At 53.9% G+C, this 18,325-nt stretch overlaps 1 protein-coding gene across 1 annotated transcript; it reads right to left on the reverse strand.

Moving 5' to 3' along the window:
- On the reverse strand, positions 1 to 17,911 carry CFAP90 (cilia and flagella associated protein 90). Its single transcript, XM_062212618.1, has 4 exons — positions 17,878 to 17,911; positions 12,228 to 12,703; positions 2,954 to 3,070; positions 1 to 180 (listed from the first exon to the last, which is right to left on the reverse strand). The coding sequence occupies exons 1-4, from the start codon at positions 17,909 to 17,911 to the stop codon at positions 1 to 3; spliced, it is 807 nt and encodes a 268-aa protein (XP_062068602.1).
- Positions 17,912 to 18,325: the final 414 nt, after the last annotated feature.

An 18,325-nucleotide genomic window follows, 5' to 3' on the forward strand; every position in this document is an offset into this window, starting at 1 on the left:
TCAGGCTGGAGTGATGTGCCCAAAGCCAGGTGCCTTGATGCTGGGGATGTCATTCTTCCGGTAGAAGTCAGCCTGCACGTGATTGGCACGGCGGAAGTCCCGGTTCAGCGGCTCCACGGGCTGGTGGATGCGCCTCCCGTAGACGGAGGAGGCCAGCACGCCCACGGGCCTCTCTTGTTCCTGGGGAGGCCAGCAGAAGGCTCGGTCAGCACAGGGCAGTCCTCAGCATGCAGACTGACCCACCAGCCTGGGTCCCAGCCCATGGGCAGAGCCGGCGCCTGCACACCTGCATGCCACCTCCACTTGGCTATTTCCGGGCTCCTGCACACTGAAGCCAGGGGCACAACTGAAAGACCCCAGCCCTGCTCCCTCTGCCCAGAGCCCTCCAGTACCCAGGCAGAGGGAAAAGCAAGATCCCACACAGGGCCCTGGGCACCAGCCACCCCCGACTCAGATCCAGGCCCTGCCTCCCTGCACTCCCGTCTCCCTGTCCTCCTCCTCACGCCTTTCTTCTCTTCTTCTCTCCCTCCCTCCCTCCCTCCTTCCCTCCCCCTAAAAATGCCCGAGTACCACCTTCCAGGCCCTGGGCCTTTGTTCCATCCACTTCCAACTTCTCTGCTGCTACTCATGCCAGAGCCTGTCACGCTGCCCAAGCCGCCACTCAGCTGTCGTAGCCCTCCCTGGTCCCCGCCTCCCCAGTCCTGTTCATCCCTAGCCTGCTCCCCCCATCCTCTCACTAACTCCCCCCACCACCACACAGCACCACAGATACCATCCCTTTTCCAGAGTGCTCGAGACTGGGAGTGTTTTCAGTTTCAGCATGTTTGCACATGCATAACAAACTGTCTTGGGGACATGACCCGGAAGTCATTCATCTTTCATATACACCTTGCACACCCACTCCGCAGGTAAGTTTATATTTTAGTGTATATATATGTTTTTTGACAGGCAGAGTTAGACAGTGAGAGAGACAGACAGAAAGGTCTTCCTTCCGTTGGTTCACCCTCCAATGGCCACTATGGCCGGAGCGCTGCACCAATCCAAAGACAGGAGCCAGGTGCTTCCTCCTGGTCTCCCATGCGGGTGCAGGGCCCAAGGACCTGGGCCATCCTCCACTGCACTCCCGGGCCACAGCAGAGAGCTGGCCTGGAAGAGGAGCAACCGGGATAGAATCCGGCACTCCGACCAGGACTAGAACCCGAGTGCCGGCACCACAGGCGGAGGATCAGCCTAGTGAGCTGCGGCGCCGGCCATATTTTAGTATATTTTTAACATCATGCATGACAGTTTCGTGGCATGAAATTTTCAATTTTGGCTGTCACATTCATGCTCAAAAACTTTTGAACTTTGGAGCATTTGGATTTGGGATTTTAAGATTAGGGGTGCTCAATCCTACCTGATATTGGTAAGTTATTTTTTTTCTCTATCGGTTCTAAGAGGATAGGAACCTGTGTCTTGCAACTCTAATGCTCCAAAATTATGAGTGGGTTTAAGTAATTTAATTCACTGTCTCATCATGAAAAAAGTTATTAGTTTCACTGCCAACTTGGAATGCATTAACATGCACAAATGTAATAGAAAAGCAATGCCCAGGGCTGGTGCTATGGTGTAGCGGGCAAAGCCACTGCCTGCAGTGCCGGCAGCCCATACAGGCACCAGTTTGAGACCCGGCTGCTCCAATTCCAATCCAGCTCTCTACTATTGCCTAAAAAAGCAATAGAAGATGGCCGAGGTCCTTGGGCCCCTGCACCTGTGTGGGAGACATTGAGGAAGCTCCTGGCTTTAGATCAGCACAGCTCCAGCTGTTGCGGCCATCTGGGAAGTGAACCAGCAGATGGAAGACCTCTCTCTCTCTGCCTCTCCTTTGTGTAACTGTGACTTTCAAGTAAAATAAATAAATCTTTAAAAAAAAGAGAGAGAGAAAAAAAAGAAAAAGCAATGCCCATGACGTACGTAATAGTATCTCATGGTACTCTACCACTGAAGTTCATATCAAAATAACAAAAATCATTAACAGTGGCACTATGATATTCTTAAATAACAGGCACAGCAAAAATCTGATGATCCCAGGCAAAATGTCACCGAATCTTTCCTATTGGAGCTTCTGTGTAAAATGTGGGGCACAAGGTCATACTTGCTGCACACCTGTGAGTAAGCATGCATCCTCAGATCAGACTTGAAGATAATGTCAGCGTGCGGAAAGGCAGAAGACTGTAACCCAAAAGGCAGATGGGGCTGACCAAGCTAAGGAGACCCAACTCCCCTGCAAACTTGTCTAACCTGTCACGTGCCAGGGTCCTGCACTCCTTACCCGAGAGCTTTCCTAGTCCTGGAGGTCACCCACCTTTGAAGCTGACTAGGCAATAGCCCTCCCTTTCAGAAAGCAGTGGGCTGATCAAGAAACAATTGCAGCTCCTGTGGTCACAGCGCCTTGGCAAGCACACTTGGCAGGAGGACACTTGCGTGGGTCATTTTGTCCCTGGAAGGCCAATGTCCCTAGAGGAGCTGCGACAGCCACAACTCTGAGGTTAAGCAGAGACCTGTTTTATTGCTCTCCTTAAATTATTAGCTTCTAAAGGACCCAACAACAGAAAAGTTAACAATTACACAAATGACATATCAAATAGAGGGAACTGTAACATCAGCTTAGGCTTAGCTTCTTGGCAAAGCAAAATAGAGATTAGCCACATAAAGATACAAAGTGACTGATCAAATATATGTACATATACACACACCCAAACACACATACATGCATGCATTACCATACGCAATGCACATACACACGCCTATAAACATGTATGCATATATTGGCACAGGCACATGGCACACAGGGACGCACATACACATGTATACACATAAAACATACAGAAGCATGCACTCCTACATGTGCACACGTGTACATGCACCTTTTTGTTAATGTTAACAACTTGCTAATATTCCATCTCAACATTACCTCCTTGTTAACGTGAAGTCCCAGGCCTTTTGTGTGCTCTCTGTCATCTCGGTGCAGTTTCTGATTATAATCGAGCTTCCTCTTAAAAACGCAGTCGTAGAGGGAAATAATCCCCGTCTGGGAATAAAGACAAAGCAAGGCCCTGCATTTACTGAAGGCTGAAGTTCAAGGCTTTGAGCCACGGAGCACAGAAGCCAATGTGCCCAGAAGTCTCCGTGGCGGGGAGTTTGCAGCAGGAAAGGGCACTCCCCTAGGCAGAACCGGCCTGGACCACAGGATGCAGGGCAGCTCCAGGGTGCCTGCACTCCCCTACAGAGGAGTTCCTCCTCCTGTCTGACCCCATCGCTACAGCCAAACCTAGCAATCACACTGCCCTCCTCAGTCCCCGCCAGAGAACATGAGGTTCATAAATAGCCGTTTCTCGGTTCTGGAGGCTGCAGATCCAAATCTAGGTGCGGGTGGGCTCACTGCTCAGGGAAGGCTACCCCACATCCCAGGGGGCACCCTCTCACCATGCCCTCTCCAGGAGGAGGGGTCGCTGAGCTCCCCCAGCCAGGGAGGCCCCAGCGGCATTACCACCACACAGGAGATGAGGCTTCAGCACGCAAAACCTTCAGATCACAGTCAATCTCCTAAGGGCATTCAGGTTTGTGTGTTCTCCTCATTTCTGTTTTTTTGTGTTTCCTGAGTTTTCTATAACAAGCCTGCACTGCTTTCAAAACTTAGCAATGCCCTAAGGAACACCAAGAGAACACCAGGGACGGGGAGTCACCATTTCAGCTGTTAGCCAGTCGTCACACCATCTACAAGGAAACCCTGCTGCCCAGAGACAAAAGCAATCTGTCATCATGCATAGTAGCTGCAACATGTGGCTGTTCATATATACATGTATGTGCAATACACACGTGTATCTTACACACAGTTCTGATGTATTAGACCCACTGACAGAGCTGTCATAGAATTTCTCCTTTTTCTCAAATGTCTCGCAATAAAACAGCAAATTCACCTTGTTTCGTGTAAGAGAAAAGGGAATGGCACTGTGGTACAGCAGGTTAAAGCCCTAGCCTGAAGCGCCAGCATCCCATATGGGCGCCGGATCAAGACCTGGCTGCTCCGATTCTGATCCAGCTCTCTGCTATGGCCTAGGAATGCAGTGGAAGATGGCCCAAGTCCTTGGGTCCCTGCACCCACCTGGGAGACCTGGAAGAAGCTCTTGGCGGCAGATCGGCGCAGCTCCAGCCATTGCAGCCAACTGGGGAGTGAACCATCAGATAGAAGACCTCTCTCTCTCTGCCTCTGCCCCTCCCCTCTCCCCCCTCCCCCTGCCCCTCTTCTCTCTCCCTCTCCCCCTCTCCCCCTCCCTCTGCCCTCCCCTCTCCCCCTCTCCCTCTGCCCTCCCCTCTCCCCCTCTCCCCCTCTCCCTCTGCCCTCCCCTCTCCCCCTCTCCCTCTGCCCTCCCCTCTCCCCCTCTCCCCCTCTCCCTCTGCCCTCCCCTCTCCCCCTCTTCCCCTCTCCCTCTGCCCTCCCCTCTTCCCCTCTCCCTCTGCCCTCCCCTCTCCCCCTCTCCCTCTGCCCCTCTCCCCCCTCTCCCTCTGCCCCTCCTCTCCCTCTGCCCCTCCTCTCCCTCTGCCCCTCCTCTCCCCCCTCTCCCTCTGCCCTCCCCTCTCCCCCTCTCCCTCTGCCCCTCCTCTCCCCTGCCCCTCCTCTCCCCTGCCCCTCCTCTCCCCCCTCTCCCTCTGCCCCTCCTCTCCCCCCTCTCCCTCTGCCCCTCCTCTCCTCTGCCCCTCCTCTCCCCCCTCTCCCTCTTCCCCTTCCCCTCTTCCCCTCTCCCTCTGCCCCTCCCCTTGAACTGTGGCTTCTGCCCCCTAGTCACTGCTGGTCATTTCCCAAGCTGAGCACGGGCTCCTTCTCATCTTTGACTCCCACTCAGCTTCTGGGTGCGTGAACACCTAACCGCCTGGGCCTGAAGGCACACGTGGTATAGCCCAAAGGGTTAAGGATCAACAGGGAATGCATTCTTTGTTCAGTATTCCATACACATTATAGACACAAGTAAATTCTGGACATATTAGAAAAAGAAATGGCAAAGTCTTTAGGGACATCCGATACATAAGAACAATGGGGAAAATGTCACACATAAAACTAATTGACTATAGTAGACATTTGCTGATGAAGTAGGATTACGATTTTTCAAAACTGTGTTAAGACAGGGCAGAGAATCTCATCACGTGTGCATAGCATGAAGGGAGTCCTGCTGCAGGCTGCTGGGCCACTGCGCCCGTAGAGGCCAAGCCTTGCTGCTGTGGGTTCACCAGTGGGCACAGCCTCGCCAAGTCCTAGGACGCCAGCCACCTGGGGATGGCAGGGGCTACATCCTCTGGACAAAAGTCCTGAGACCCAGAGCTTTCCCTGTGACATCCAGAGCTCCTTACCAGGCCTGGCTGAGGCCCAGCAGCCAGCGAGAAGAACAAGTTGATACCAAGCGACCGCTGCACACCCCATTGACACACACCCGTTTCAAGTGTTGTCGGATAATGGTGGGGCTCTTGGTCCTAACAGGGGTTCTATTTTCCCTGGAACCCCTCTGGACCTGGCCAGCCCTTGGCCACACGTGGGTCTGGGGGTGATCAGCCACGACATGACACAACATGCACACCTGCTCTCCGGCACTGAATGCCATCATGGGAGCTGCACCCACAGCCCAGAGGCAGCATCTTCTCCTGCACCCCCAGAACCAGGTGCCAAGTCGGGGTGTCTGCGGTGCCTCAGTCCCCAAAGCGCTCCCTCCCCGGGGCTGAGAGGTGGCACAGATGCAGAGAAGCAGGTCCTCCCGAAGCCACAGGGCCTGGCTTCCTTCTGACAACACGTCACCAGGCCTGGCCCTGCACACTCAGCAAGGCCCCCAGGTTCCTGGACTTAACCCGAGAGGAAGAGCTCAGGAGAAGGGGGCTGTGGTCACTGCCTCCATGTGCAAGACCCACGTTGTTCCCAGGGTAACAAGCAGCCTGACAGAAACCTGCCCAGGCCTCCTCAAAGAATCAACGCCATGGGCCACAGCCAGGCCCGGTTCATGGCGCCAGGCCAGTTAGCCAGAGTCTAGCTCAGCTTCGTCTCTACCAGGAACCCACAGCTGGAGTGGGCAACTTACACAGCTGTTTTTCGTGAAGATTTTGCATCGTCAGGACTTTCCACAGTAAAAACGAGCTTCTATTGTTGAACAATAAGGATAAAAAGAAAAAACTCAGCAGGCAGACGGCCTCACTGAGCGATGTGTCTATCCCTTTACGATACCGAATCAAAATGAAAATCTGCCTTTGCCCGCATTTTCATTATTAATCTCTCATACTTTCTTTCCTTCTTTGCGGCTTGAAGCAAAATGGTAACAAAAGCTACTCAGGATTTAGATGCAATCACAAAACGGCTTCTGAATGACTGCTCTTTCGCAATTATCTCTCAGGGAACTGCCTCCATTTCACCCCTAATGTTGCTTTTTAGAAACAAAGGAAAACGGAGGGGCCGGCATTGTGGTGTAGCAGGTTAAATTCCTCCTGCAGCGCCAGCATCCAATATGGGCGCTGGCCCAAGCCCATGCAGCTCCACTTCTGACCCAGCTCCCTGTTAATGGCCTGGGAAAAGCAGCAGAGGAAGGCCCAGGTGTCTGGGCCCCTGCCACCCATCCAGGAGACCTGGATGGAGTTCCAGGCCCCTGGCTTCAGCCTGGCCCAGTGCAGGCCATTGTGGCCATCTGTGGAGTGATCCAGCAGATGGAAGATCTGTGCCTCTTCCTCTCTAACTCTCTCAAAATAAACCAGTATTTAAAAAAGAAAACAAAAGGAGGGGCCGGCACCGTGGCATAGTAGGCTAAGCCTCTGCCTGCAGCACCAGCATCCCATATGGGCGCCGGTTCACACCCTGACTACTCCTCTTCTGATCCAACTCTCTGCTATGGCCTAGGAAAGCAGTGGAAGATGGTCCAAGTGCCTGGGTCCTTGCATCCATGTGGGAGACCCAGAGGAGGCTCCTGGTTTCGGATCAGCCCAGCTCTGGCTGTTGCAGCCAACTGGGGAGTAAACCAGCAGATGGAAGACCTTTGTCTCCTCCCTCAGTCCATAAACTCTGGCTCAAATATTTTTTTAAAAAGGAAAACAGACAATTTCTCTCCAAGGATCTCTCCTACTGTCCCTTCCGAGTCCTCGCCCTGGTTATGACATTTGATGCTAGGAGCTACCATCAGTGTCTCTCATGGTGACCCCCACCCCCATCCATGCTTTACTAATAGTCCCAGGCCACCTGTGGTCAACTTCAGTCTGGAAATATTACATGGAAGACTCCAGAAACAAACAACTCATTTGTAAATCGCTCAATATTCCAAGCAGCGTGATGAAATTTTACACTGTCCCACCCAGAACATGGACTGTCCCCTTACTCAGCATATCCACGGCAGTTACTCTCTCCAACCATGAGTCACTTAAGTGTCTGTGATGAGACCGACAGCTGGACACCATGGTGCTTGTGTCCCAGGAATCCTTATGTAGCAGCCTAATACTCCGACACCATGCCCATGCCATTCACCTCACTTCATCTCATCTACGGGCCTTGTATCATCTCCTATCACAAGGTGATGTTACCAACGACAGTAGAATAAGGTATTTTGAGACTGTCTCCCATGGGTGAACATGTCCTCATACAAATGTTAAGACACACATCACCGCATAAACACACCCTGTGAAAAGACACATAGTGCCTGCTCACATGGTGCTATGGTGGGGACACTCGGTCACTCCCATCTGTCTCCCCCTGCTACTCGCTCCTCTCTCAGGCTATGGATGCGCCCCAAGCTCAGCCCCTCCTGCCCCTCACATAGCACTGACCAGTTGGAGGATGACATTCAGTCACACTCAAGGCCTTGAGTCTTCCAGGGGCAGGTTACCAGATGGTACAAGTGCAACTGGTACAGAGCGAGAGAAGCTCCACGGTCCACCACCAGTTACCCTCCCGGGGGAGGGACAGCAAATAATCCAAACAGAAATCACTGTTGAGTCCACAGGGGTAGTCCTCACAATGAGTTAGCCCCTTGTTTAAAAAAAGTCAGCTAGCGATTCATGCCCGCATTCATGCAACAGGTGTTAAGGGAACCCTAACTAGGAGACGAGGCTTGTTTTCACAGCTGAGGACACGCACATAGGGCAGTGATAAGATTAAACCCCTGCCCACATGGGGCTCATACTTTAGTGGCGAAAACAAAATAACTCTAACATACTGAGTAGTTTAGGTGGGAAAATGTGCACGGGGAAAATCGGGCAGGGAGAGGGAGAGTGTAGCTGAGGAGGGGCCAGCATTTCCTCCGGGGAGCACAGGTTTGTCTGGGACGGCCTGTGTGTGCAGGAGTTCACAGGACAACAGGACAGGTCACCAGCAGGCCTTTGCTCCACTGCCTCCTCAGAGTGGCCGAGCATGTGGGGCAGGTGGGAGGGCTGAGGGGGACGCCAATGCAGCACCCCTGAATACTGGGCATGGGCACAGGCACTAGGGGGACCACCCTTCACGCCTCTGGACATCTAGCATGTATTCAGGTGTGTAAAGTGCTCGCTGGGCATGGCAAAGGGAGCTCCCGATGGACAGAAGGAAGTCGGCCAATCCCAGCAAAGCCACACTGGGGCCAGGACAGCAAAGCCTCGCTCAGGACACTGCCACCCGCGGTCCACCCTAGGGTGATGGAAAGCCTATCCTATTGCTGCTTAGGATTTTTTTTTTTTTTTAATGTGGCTCAGACTCTGAGGAATTTAATCAAAGCCTTCACAGAAGGGCATTCTCCTCTGACTCGGCCTTGGCATCTCCAGGGCAGCAATGCTGCACTAGGCACAAGAAAGTAATTTAAAGCCCGCACTGAACGGCATCTGCTTTGCAGCCGGAGGCACGGAATTTTACAGGACGAGCCCTCCCCACGAGCACGCCCCAGGGAGCAGGGCAGGAGCTCTCGGCGCTTCACTGGCAGCTGAAGATGAAAAATCTGCTTTCAGGTCTGGGGGCCTTTCCCAGGCTTTACTTAAGCATACAAGCTGCAGACCCTTAATTCCATGGGCTCCCTGGGAAGACTGGGACCTCAGAATGAATACCCGTGTCACCTGTCCCCACCTGCCCGGATCTCTGGCAGAGGACGAGGGTCCCGGACACCAGAGATTGGCCCGAGGACCCAACACGCAGCGAACGCACTCTGCTAATCACCAGCAGAGCAAATCCTAAGAGCAGCCACACCGAGGGCAAACTCACCAGGTGCCACTGCATGCATAATTACATCAGTGCTCACCAGGGCTCTCCCAGGTTGGCCCTGCACTGTCTCCATGACAGGGAGAGGGAGACTCCCCGACAGGAGCCGCCGGTATTCTTGCCCACCCTCAACCTATGCCAACAATGTGCCCCACACAAACCATCCTGAGCGCTCCCACAGCAGCCAGCTCCATCAGGCCTCTCTGGTTGCTGTAGGAACCCCAGAGCAGAAACATGGTTCTCAACCTCTGGAGAGGATCAAGATCTCGGACCCTGGCAGATTCAGAGTTTGGCAAGGGTCCCTTTTCCCATTTCATAGCAACCACCTCCTCCCTGTGCCTCGTAGGGTGCAATGGGGGGGCCTCTGGGCTGCCTTGTCCGAGGGCACTAGTCCCACACATGAGGGCTCTGCCTTGTGACCTAGTCACCCCTCCAGACCATCCGCTTGGATGTTATGGTTTCCACCTGTGCATTTCAGGAGCAAAACATTCTGCACTGTTTCTACCCAGCCTGGCCCCTGCCTGCAAGTAAGGACATGAAGTTAGGTACAGCTGGGTCCTCCAACAGATCTGCTACAGAATTCACCCTCTCTGTTCCACATGATCTCCAGGCCAGCAAATCCACTTCTTGGGACCTGCAGCCGATAAACTTCGGCCCAGGTGATCCCAAGCTACCTTGGTAAATGGGCTCAGCACACCTTCCCTTGTTCGTTGAAGATCCTTTTAGATGTCAGCATTTCTGTTGCATCATTTTCTTCTGTGTGACATCAAAGGCCCAGGACTTGACTTGGCCCTATCAACATTACCCCAAGTCCACTTTGCCTACGTTTGTTCTGAGCATCACCCTCACCGCCCAGAAGGCCTTGGAGCAGGTAAAGGATCAGGTCATAGTGGTCTCTACGGAAATTATTCAGTTCTGTGCCACAGCCATAGACGGTACTAGAATGGGTGTGAGGCTATGCTCTAACTAGACTTGGTTAAAACAGGTGGTGGACCACCCAGCTGTGGCCCAGGAGCCTTCCTTGGCTGACCTCTGGCCCATCCTCAACCTCCTTCCAGGTGATGGAGGCCTGCTCACTTCAGGCCTGTCTTGGTGGATTTGGCTCCAGACTGGCAAATTCAACAAGAGTAAACCGGAGCTGCCAGGCTCAACTCCGCCCCCTTTCCCTTGGCCCTGCCCACAGGCGTGGATGACTCCCTATGCTTTCCCTGCGCCCCCTGCTGCTGCGGCTGGGTGGGCGACTGCCTGCTTGTGCCCAGGGCTGGATTGTGCTATCCACAAGCCTGGGTGCCCAGAGCCCTCAGCAGGATCTCACAGCCTGGCCTTCATCGCTGATGAGTGCAGCCCCTGGCCTCCACCTGCTACGTCTTTTGTCCCATTTCTCTATAGCATCAAGGCGGTATTTACTGGGACCCCTCAAGATGGTGTATTCTGAGTGTTTTATTGTGGCTAAAAAGCCAGGGATTTTCTATTCTCAATAAGTGACCACTGTCCAACTTAAAACAGCAAGACTCCTAACTTTGACAATTTTTCTCATTCAGTGAATACTCGACAATAATTGATTAGTTGGCAGTCCTCTAAGCATTGTACACTTAACATGCAAAATCGGATAGTGAGACTGTTTACAGTTCTTTCAAAACCTGCTGCCCCGGGGAGAGAGATGAGGCCCCCGGGAAGAGAGATGAGGCCCACGGCAGGGCAGCAATGAGCTTGGGACCCACTGCTCCAGGTCCCCCCAGCATGAGCATCAGCAGAATCCAAGCCTGGGGCTGCAGTGGCCGGAGGAGTGTCCCTTTCCACTCTCCCGCCCAGAGGCGCCCTCCGATGTCAGGGACACTGCTGGGGACACCTGGGGTAGGGTGGGCTGCACCTGGAGACCAGAGCGGCCCTCACCAAGCTCCCCAGGTGGGGGCATAAACAGCACGAATGGCAGCTGCAGCTAGAGAAGCCAGGTGTGTGCAGGGCTGGCTCCCTCTGAGGGCCCAGGGAGGACCTGTCCAGGCTGCCCCTGGGGGCATCTGCTCAGTGGCAGACAACCCCTTCTCATAATGACTGGGGGACGCTGGGTTATGGCCTATCCCAGCAGCCTCCCTTTGGTCATTTCTGGGTAATTCTATCTCCAAGCAGGCTCATGTTCTAAGGTAAGAGGTTTGGGACTCTAACACACGCATCTACAGCAGTCCCCGACGTTAGCTTCACGCCAGGCTAACTCTGGACCGTGCCCTTCCACTTGAAGCTTCACGAGCACAGCCATGTACTCTGATCTGACGGGGGCTCCAGGCCTGGGGGGTGGGGGGAAGAAAGCAAAGAGGCAGCTGGTGGGCTCACTCTACACACCTTGCTCCCGGGTACCTGGCTACTCCATGCCCCTACTCCGGGCCACTTTTAGCTGGGTGGAGAAAGGCCAGCTCTGGCGCGACTGTGCAGACTGAAGGGCCCAGGCCCGCCTTTCAGTAATGAGACCCCTGCACCCACCTCCTGAGAACACCCAGGAGACATTTAGAGACAGCAGCAGGGAGGAAGGAGCAGGTGACCCGCTGCAAGCTCTAGCGTAGCCTCCTATGTCTTGGGCAGCTGGTGGGAGGTGCATGCGACCCTGGGCCCTGCCAGAATCCGGGGCCCACTAACCCCCACCCCCAGCAATGCTCCCAGCAGGCGCCTGGCCAGATCTGCCTTTTTCTTCCCTTTCCCGGCGGACAGAGGCCCTCATGCCCTGTGCCCCCACGCCCCACGGCCGCCCTGGACCTGCCCGCTGCCCCCCACTCCGGAGGGAGATGTGCTCCCACTCACGGGGCAACCCCGGTGTCCCCGACCCTTCCCCAGGTCCTGGACACAGGGCACCCCGCTGTCCTGGTAGGAGTCCCTCATTCTAGAGGAACTCAGACGCCCAGCGAGCGGCTCCCTCCCTTCCCCGAAGGGCACCCTCTGTGACCCAGCCAGGCCCCGCGTGAGGACCCCCTCCCTGGACGCGCCCCTCTCTCTCCCCGCGACCCCCGGCCCCGCACACCTGGCCCTGGCGATAGTAGTAGCTGTACTCCTTGGGGTCCAGGCGCCGCGGCGGGACGTAGCTGAAGGCCGACAGCGCCGAGATGGGCAGCGGCCGCGGCCTGGCCCGCAGCGTGGCGGCTGTGATCTCCTCCTCTTCCTCCAGGCAGTCCTGGTCCATCGCCTCCGCCCGACAGGGACCCAGGCCGCGTCCGCTCGCTGGCCCGGCGCCTTCGTTCGGCACTGCGCCCGCGTTCGGCCGTTGCCTGGACACTGTGTCCTGGCGACGCGTGGCTGGGCCGAGGCGGCGGGGGCAGGGTTGACTCCCCGGGCACCTGCGGCCGCGCCCGGCGTCCCGCCAGCCCTCAGCTCCCGAGGAGGCCCGGCCGCCTTCTGCGCCCGGGGGCCACCTGCGGCTTATCCAGGGCGCCCGGGCGTGCGCAGGTGTGGACCCGCCTCGGCCCGGGGCACTCGTGGCTGTACGGGCTCGGAGAGCCGCTTGTGGGACAGAGTTGTGAACTTAGGAGCTGCGTGTGGTGTTCAAAGGAAAAGGCCAGCGAAGACCGAGGGGGTCAGGGAGGCCCCTCTAGGACGAGGGGCGGTGGGAGCGGGACCCCGCGGACAAGCACACCAAGGCGCACCTGGGGCGGGAAGGGGCGAGACCCCGTGATGGGGGCGGGCGGTAGGAGTTTCTTCCTCTGCCGAAATGCCTTTCAAACCAGAACACCTGAGGATCCCCAGTGGCTCATCCTCAGGTTTTTCCTGTAGGCTGACTCCCTCGATTGATGAAGATCCCAAGGTCCCCTACTTGAAGCATCAAACTCAAGAACTGAGATTTAGAAATGGAAATTTCATTTTGGCTTGTCTTGTTGATTTTGAAATAAAAATGAATGTGGTTTTATGTGATGCCTGAAACTAAAATCCCCAAACGCTAACAAGTCTGGCATCGCCCAGCCCCAGAAGGAACCATGGTGCCTAAGGCAGAGGCCTGATCCCAGGTCAGGGGCAGGAAATGGGTAAGAGCAGGGACATCCTGATCTGTGAAGAAAATGTCCAAACTCGGTGTGACAAGGTCAGGACAGTGGGACCAACGTGAAGGGTGCCCTGGTCTGCAGCGAGCATAATTTAGGTGTCAAACAGAGGGCTGCAAAGGACTGAAATGCATCAAATAACTTCACGTGTCCATAAAAACGCGTGCAAACAAACCAGATCCTGGCCAGACCACCAGAGGTTTATCCTAAAACTCAATACAAAGGAAGAAACACTGGTTTTGGTTTTTCTATATAAAACGTTTAGGATACACTGATAGTCGACAGGACAAAGCTCTTCGTTGCACATGAATAAAAGCTGGTAAAAGAGGGATGAATGATAGCACTGAGAAGCCATTTGATTTTTCCTCTGCAGCACCAAGTGAAAATAATGGATCTGGTCCACAGTCACCCACAGGTGCTACAACTGGAGGACAGGGCATGACGGATGGATCATTCTCCATGGATGCCAACAAGACGTCATGGCACCCCGTGACGAGAAATTCTGGCTGGATTTAAGCTTAAGCCAGCCTCGGGATCTGACTCAGTCCAACAGGAAACACAAGGGACAGAGGAACAAGTTAGACAACATCCAACGATGTGGGGCATTCTAGAGAAATGGATCTCATTTCTCCAGGAACTCAATGGCATGAAAACTAGGTGAGGGAGAGGGGTAGTTACGGACCAAGAGTCCACAGAGATTGGTACAATCTATAAAGGTCCTATGTGGACTCGGGTTCTGATTAAACAAATCACCAGCTGACAACAAAGGAAACTTAGGATATTGACCAGATATTAAATGGAAGGTAATAAAAGTTTAATTTCTAAAACGGCTCAATAGTTAGATGAAAAGAGAAAAAAGCCAAGCATACAATGATATGATAGCTTGACTTCTCCAGAACATTCCAGTAAAAAGGAGACAAGATGAAATATGATCAGAAAATTATGGTAATTTTTCAGGGTGAATAGAGGACTCCTGTGGACCCATTATACTGTTCTTCCAACACTTGTGTGTGTTCAAAACTTTCCATGAGAGAAGTTAAAAACAGCGGGGTTATTAAGAGATACTGTTTCTGCCAGCCTCAGAACCCTGCAGAATCTTTCTTCCCACAAAGACCGTGCACCACATGCCAGACTGTGGGCGTGGTGGGAGACTCGCTTTCCCTGGGATGGGATCAGCAGGACCATCACCAGCATGTGAAGGCAAATTCCTCTCGACAGAGCCCAGCAGTCAGGGAGCATCAGCATCAAGTTCAGCTGCCCGTCCGGGGCACACCACAGCAACCCAGAGACTTCCAATCAAAGGGCAGACAGGGTCAGCATGGAATCTGGGGAAGGGTGAGTTAAGGGAAAACTTAACACAGCTGGGCTGGAGAGACTGCACCTGAAGCCTGAAGCCTGACAATTTGGCTAGAAATTGAGGCTACTTCCCTGAGCCAAAGACCCACATGGCTCAGATCTTGCAGGCGACACTGAGCTGTTCAATTTTATTGCTTTGATTTCAAAAGTTGGGAGGACAAGCCGCCTCCGCACCATGTCCTTGATGCTACTCACAGACGCACTGTCCCAGGCTCACAGCTGTGCCTACAGGTGCTGAGCCCGTCAGTCCTGCTCCTCGCCTCGGTTCCTCCTAGCGAGCTGCATACCAGTCTCACGGAAGACAGGAAAACACAGGCAGCAACAGACCCACCGTTTACCGTTTTCCAGGCCTTGGGCTGAACAGCGTACAGGCCCGTCTCGCGACACACTCCTTCACTCAGCACTTAGACTGTAAGCTGATCTGGGTGCATTCCTGGGTCGGAAGTCCACCACCTCGGGGCAGAGTTCACCACCGGGGGCCGAGAGCCCTCCTCACATTGGCCTTGGCTTCCTTTTGCGGGAGCTACCTTCTTGGCTGCCATCATACTGCGTGCAGTGTGATGAGTTCTGCTCCTTCCTGTTTTCCTCCCATCTAATGTTTGCCAAGTGTACCAAGATTGGGAAGCCAGGATGCTGCTCTTCCAGGAACTCCCTTCCGGAAGGATCTCATCTGGGGCCTGCTTCTGGCGAAGGAGGGTTAGGGAAGAGGAGGAAAACTGCCTGGGGCTTGTTCAGGCTGAGCCTGGGTGCTGCCCACAGGTGCCTGCATACACACACACACACACACCCCTCCCCACACCACAGACACACACACACCACACTCCAACAGCAGGGGCTGTCCAGGGTTTCAGGGCCACAGCCTAGTCATGTGCTAAACTTTGCTGCCCCCTAGTGATGGGATCAAAGAACATCCCCATCGCTTCAAGGTCAGGCTTCCAAGGGCAGCTGTCCTGGCTCAGCCACCCGGGACTCATTCCAAACCCTCAGTGGGTGCCTGAAACCGGACAGTACCAGATCCTCGGTTCACTTCTCCCTGTGCAAACATTCCCATGATAAAACTGAAGCTGTAAATTAGACAAGTGGGAGATTCACAGTAATACAATAGAACTACATATTACAGTAAGTAACGCGAATGTGGTCCCTTTCGGCATTTTCACTTCCTATGTTCAGATGGCAGGTAATTGAAGCCACTGAACACAAAGCTGCAGATAAGGGGGGACCACTGGGAAATAGTTTTCCCACCCAGTTTTTGTTCTTTGTGTGACATTTCACAGGTGCAGACAACAAGTCTGTGCCTGTCAAATTCACCCACACCAACCTTATCTATTTATTAGTCCGAACCATTTTCACATGTGCATTTTGAGGGTAAAAGTATGTTTGAAGCAGTGCCCACTTGGCTCTCATTCCTTCCCTGGAACGTCCCTGCTGCCTTGCACTGGGTGTTCCAGCCACGACCTCCAGACCCCAGACCTCTGCTTCCTTCTAAAATCCAGCTCTCAGCCTATTGCGTGAGGTCTCCCACTGGCCAGGGAGGCCGAGGTCTTTGCTTTCCCACAGTCTTCCATGGGCTTCAGGGGTGGCCAGGGCTCATCACCCACCCCCTGCTCATGTCCTTGGTTCTGTCACCTGACTCCCCGCCCCTCCAGGATGGGGCTCTTCCAGGCTCACCCGTGAGGCTCTGGCATCAGCAGAACCCTCTAGGAGGCGTCTGGTGAGTTTATGAGGTGGGGAGAGAGGACCCAACGAGGCAAAGGCGCAACAGAGGCTGTAGCAACAGGAGCTGTGGCAACAGTGCCAAGCAAGAGTATCTGCCTGTGCGCCGGCACACTGGGTTCTAGTCCCGGTTGGGGCGCCGGATTCTGTCCCGGTTGCCCCTCTTCCAGGCCAGCTCTCTGCTGTGGCCCGGGAGTGCAGTGGAGGATGGCCCAAGTGCTTGGGCCCTGCACCCGATGGGAGACCAGGAGAAGCACGTGGCTCCTGCCATCGGATCAGCGAGATGCGCCGGCCGCAGCGGCCATTGGAGGGTGAACCAACGGAAAAAAGGAAGACCTTTCTCTCTGTCTCTCTCACTATCCACTCTGCCACTCAAAAAAAAAAAAGAGTATCTGCCTGTGACGAGGGCAGCCAGGGCTCAGAAACGGGCAGAGGAGTGTTCACGAGTCCCACTGCTACACACACACACGAGCTGTTCTCATGTTGCCGCTGACTCCACGAGGCTGTTGACTGGTTAAGTCCCTTTCCCTCTTTAAAAGGCAAGCCATTAACCTCACCACACACTTTGGGGTTGGGGTTCACACCAAGGGTGTGTGGCGTCTTGGGAGGAGGTGAGCAGTGAGGTGAGAGTCGACAGGTAACTGGGAGGGAGCTATGACTGGGCTGGGCACAGGGAAGCAGAACACGGCCCAGGACTGGCCTTTACCAGCGAGGGGTTTCTGGACATAACCCAGGGCCCATCCTGGGCTATAAAAGACAAGACCAGCAATTTGCAGATCTTACCCACATCCCACAGGTGAGACTCCCATCAATGGCAAGGCCCCCAGGGTGCATGGACACACCAGGACATGTGGCCCCGCCTGCTGCTGCTCTGCCCCTTGCCCCTTCTGGAATCAAGGTGTAATATTACAGGTGATCTGAGGGCTCACTTGGTCTCCATTTCCTGATCGAAAGTTAAAAACCACCAGAAAAACTGGAGCAGTGTGGTGAGTAGTGATTCTGACACAGTAAGACCAATGCATATGCCTGGTATATAAAATACCTTTTTCTGTTGTTTTTATTTTCATGTTATTTGCAAGGCAGAGTGACAAGGAAGACTGGGCCAGGGAAAATCTAGGAGCCCAGAACTCCATCTGGGTCTCCCAAGTGGGTGGCACTGACCCCAGCACTTGGGCCATCATCTGCTGCCTTCCCTGGGCTGCCCATTAGGAAGTCAGATTGGAAACAGAGCCAAGAGTCACATCAGCCACAGACAGGGAATGCAGGCACCACAAGTGGTGGCTTAAATGCCAAACACCCACTCCGATTTCTGTGGTTGTAAGCCACTCAGTTTGTGCTTCTGTGATACAGTCCTAGGAAATGAAGACACAACCACGTCATTTTGTGTGATTAACCCTCGGAACTCAAGCACAAGGTCGGCTAAAAAGTGGCAAAAGTGACACTCAAACCCAGATTCTCAGCCACTGTGCCCAGGCCCAAATCTGACATTCACCACAGGTGATGATGTATGGGGATGGGGGACACGTATTGTTTCTGTGTTCCCAGTCACCTGAGATCTGGAACAGCACTAACCAGAGGCAAACTCCTGCGGTGTGACATGACCCATGGTGGCTTGTCCTTGTCCAAGGTCAAGCACTACTGGGGGTAGACAGAGACCTTTCTGCCACACACACCCGCCTGCCTCTGGCCCTCTTCTCCCCTGCGGCTGTAACCTGACCACGATGGGCACTGTGCGTCTGCCATGAACTCTTGACAACCCCAAATCATTCCTAGCTTCAAATGTATGAGATTCTCCCACCAAACAGCTCTCCCCATACCTCTGCCCACAGATGTGCTTTTTCACTTCTCCAAACACTAAAAAGAGGAGTCCTCATATTAATATAACTTATAAGTAAATGGTATCCTCACATAATTTTATGTCATACATGGTTATATATGAAGTATTGTGGAATCCACTTTTCACTGTTCCTTCTTAAACCTGAAAATAAGAGAGAAATAAAATTTCTTCCTTACATTTGTT

Source organism: Lepus europaeus, chromosome 15 (assembly GCF_033115175.1).
Source record: "Lepus europaeus isolate LE1 chromosome 15, mLepTim1.pri, whole genome shotgun sequence".
Lineage (NCBI taxonomy): Eukaryota > Metazoa > Chordata > Mammalia > Lagomorpha > Leporidae > Lepus > Lepus europaeus.

Coding starts and splice junctions, on each gene's coding strand:
- CFAP90 (XM_062212618.1), bottom strand. CDS start 17,911: ATGGGTCATGTCACACCGCAGGAGTTTGCCTCTG. Junction 12,704..17,877: donor ACCGCAGGAGTTTGCCTCTG/GTTAGTGCTGTT, acceptor CTGTCCCACAAG/CGGCTCTCCGAGCCCGTACA. Junction 3,071..12,227: donor ACTACTATCGCCAGGGCCAG/GTGTGCGGGGCC, acceptor CTTTATTCCCAG/ACGGGGATTATTTCCCTCTA.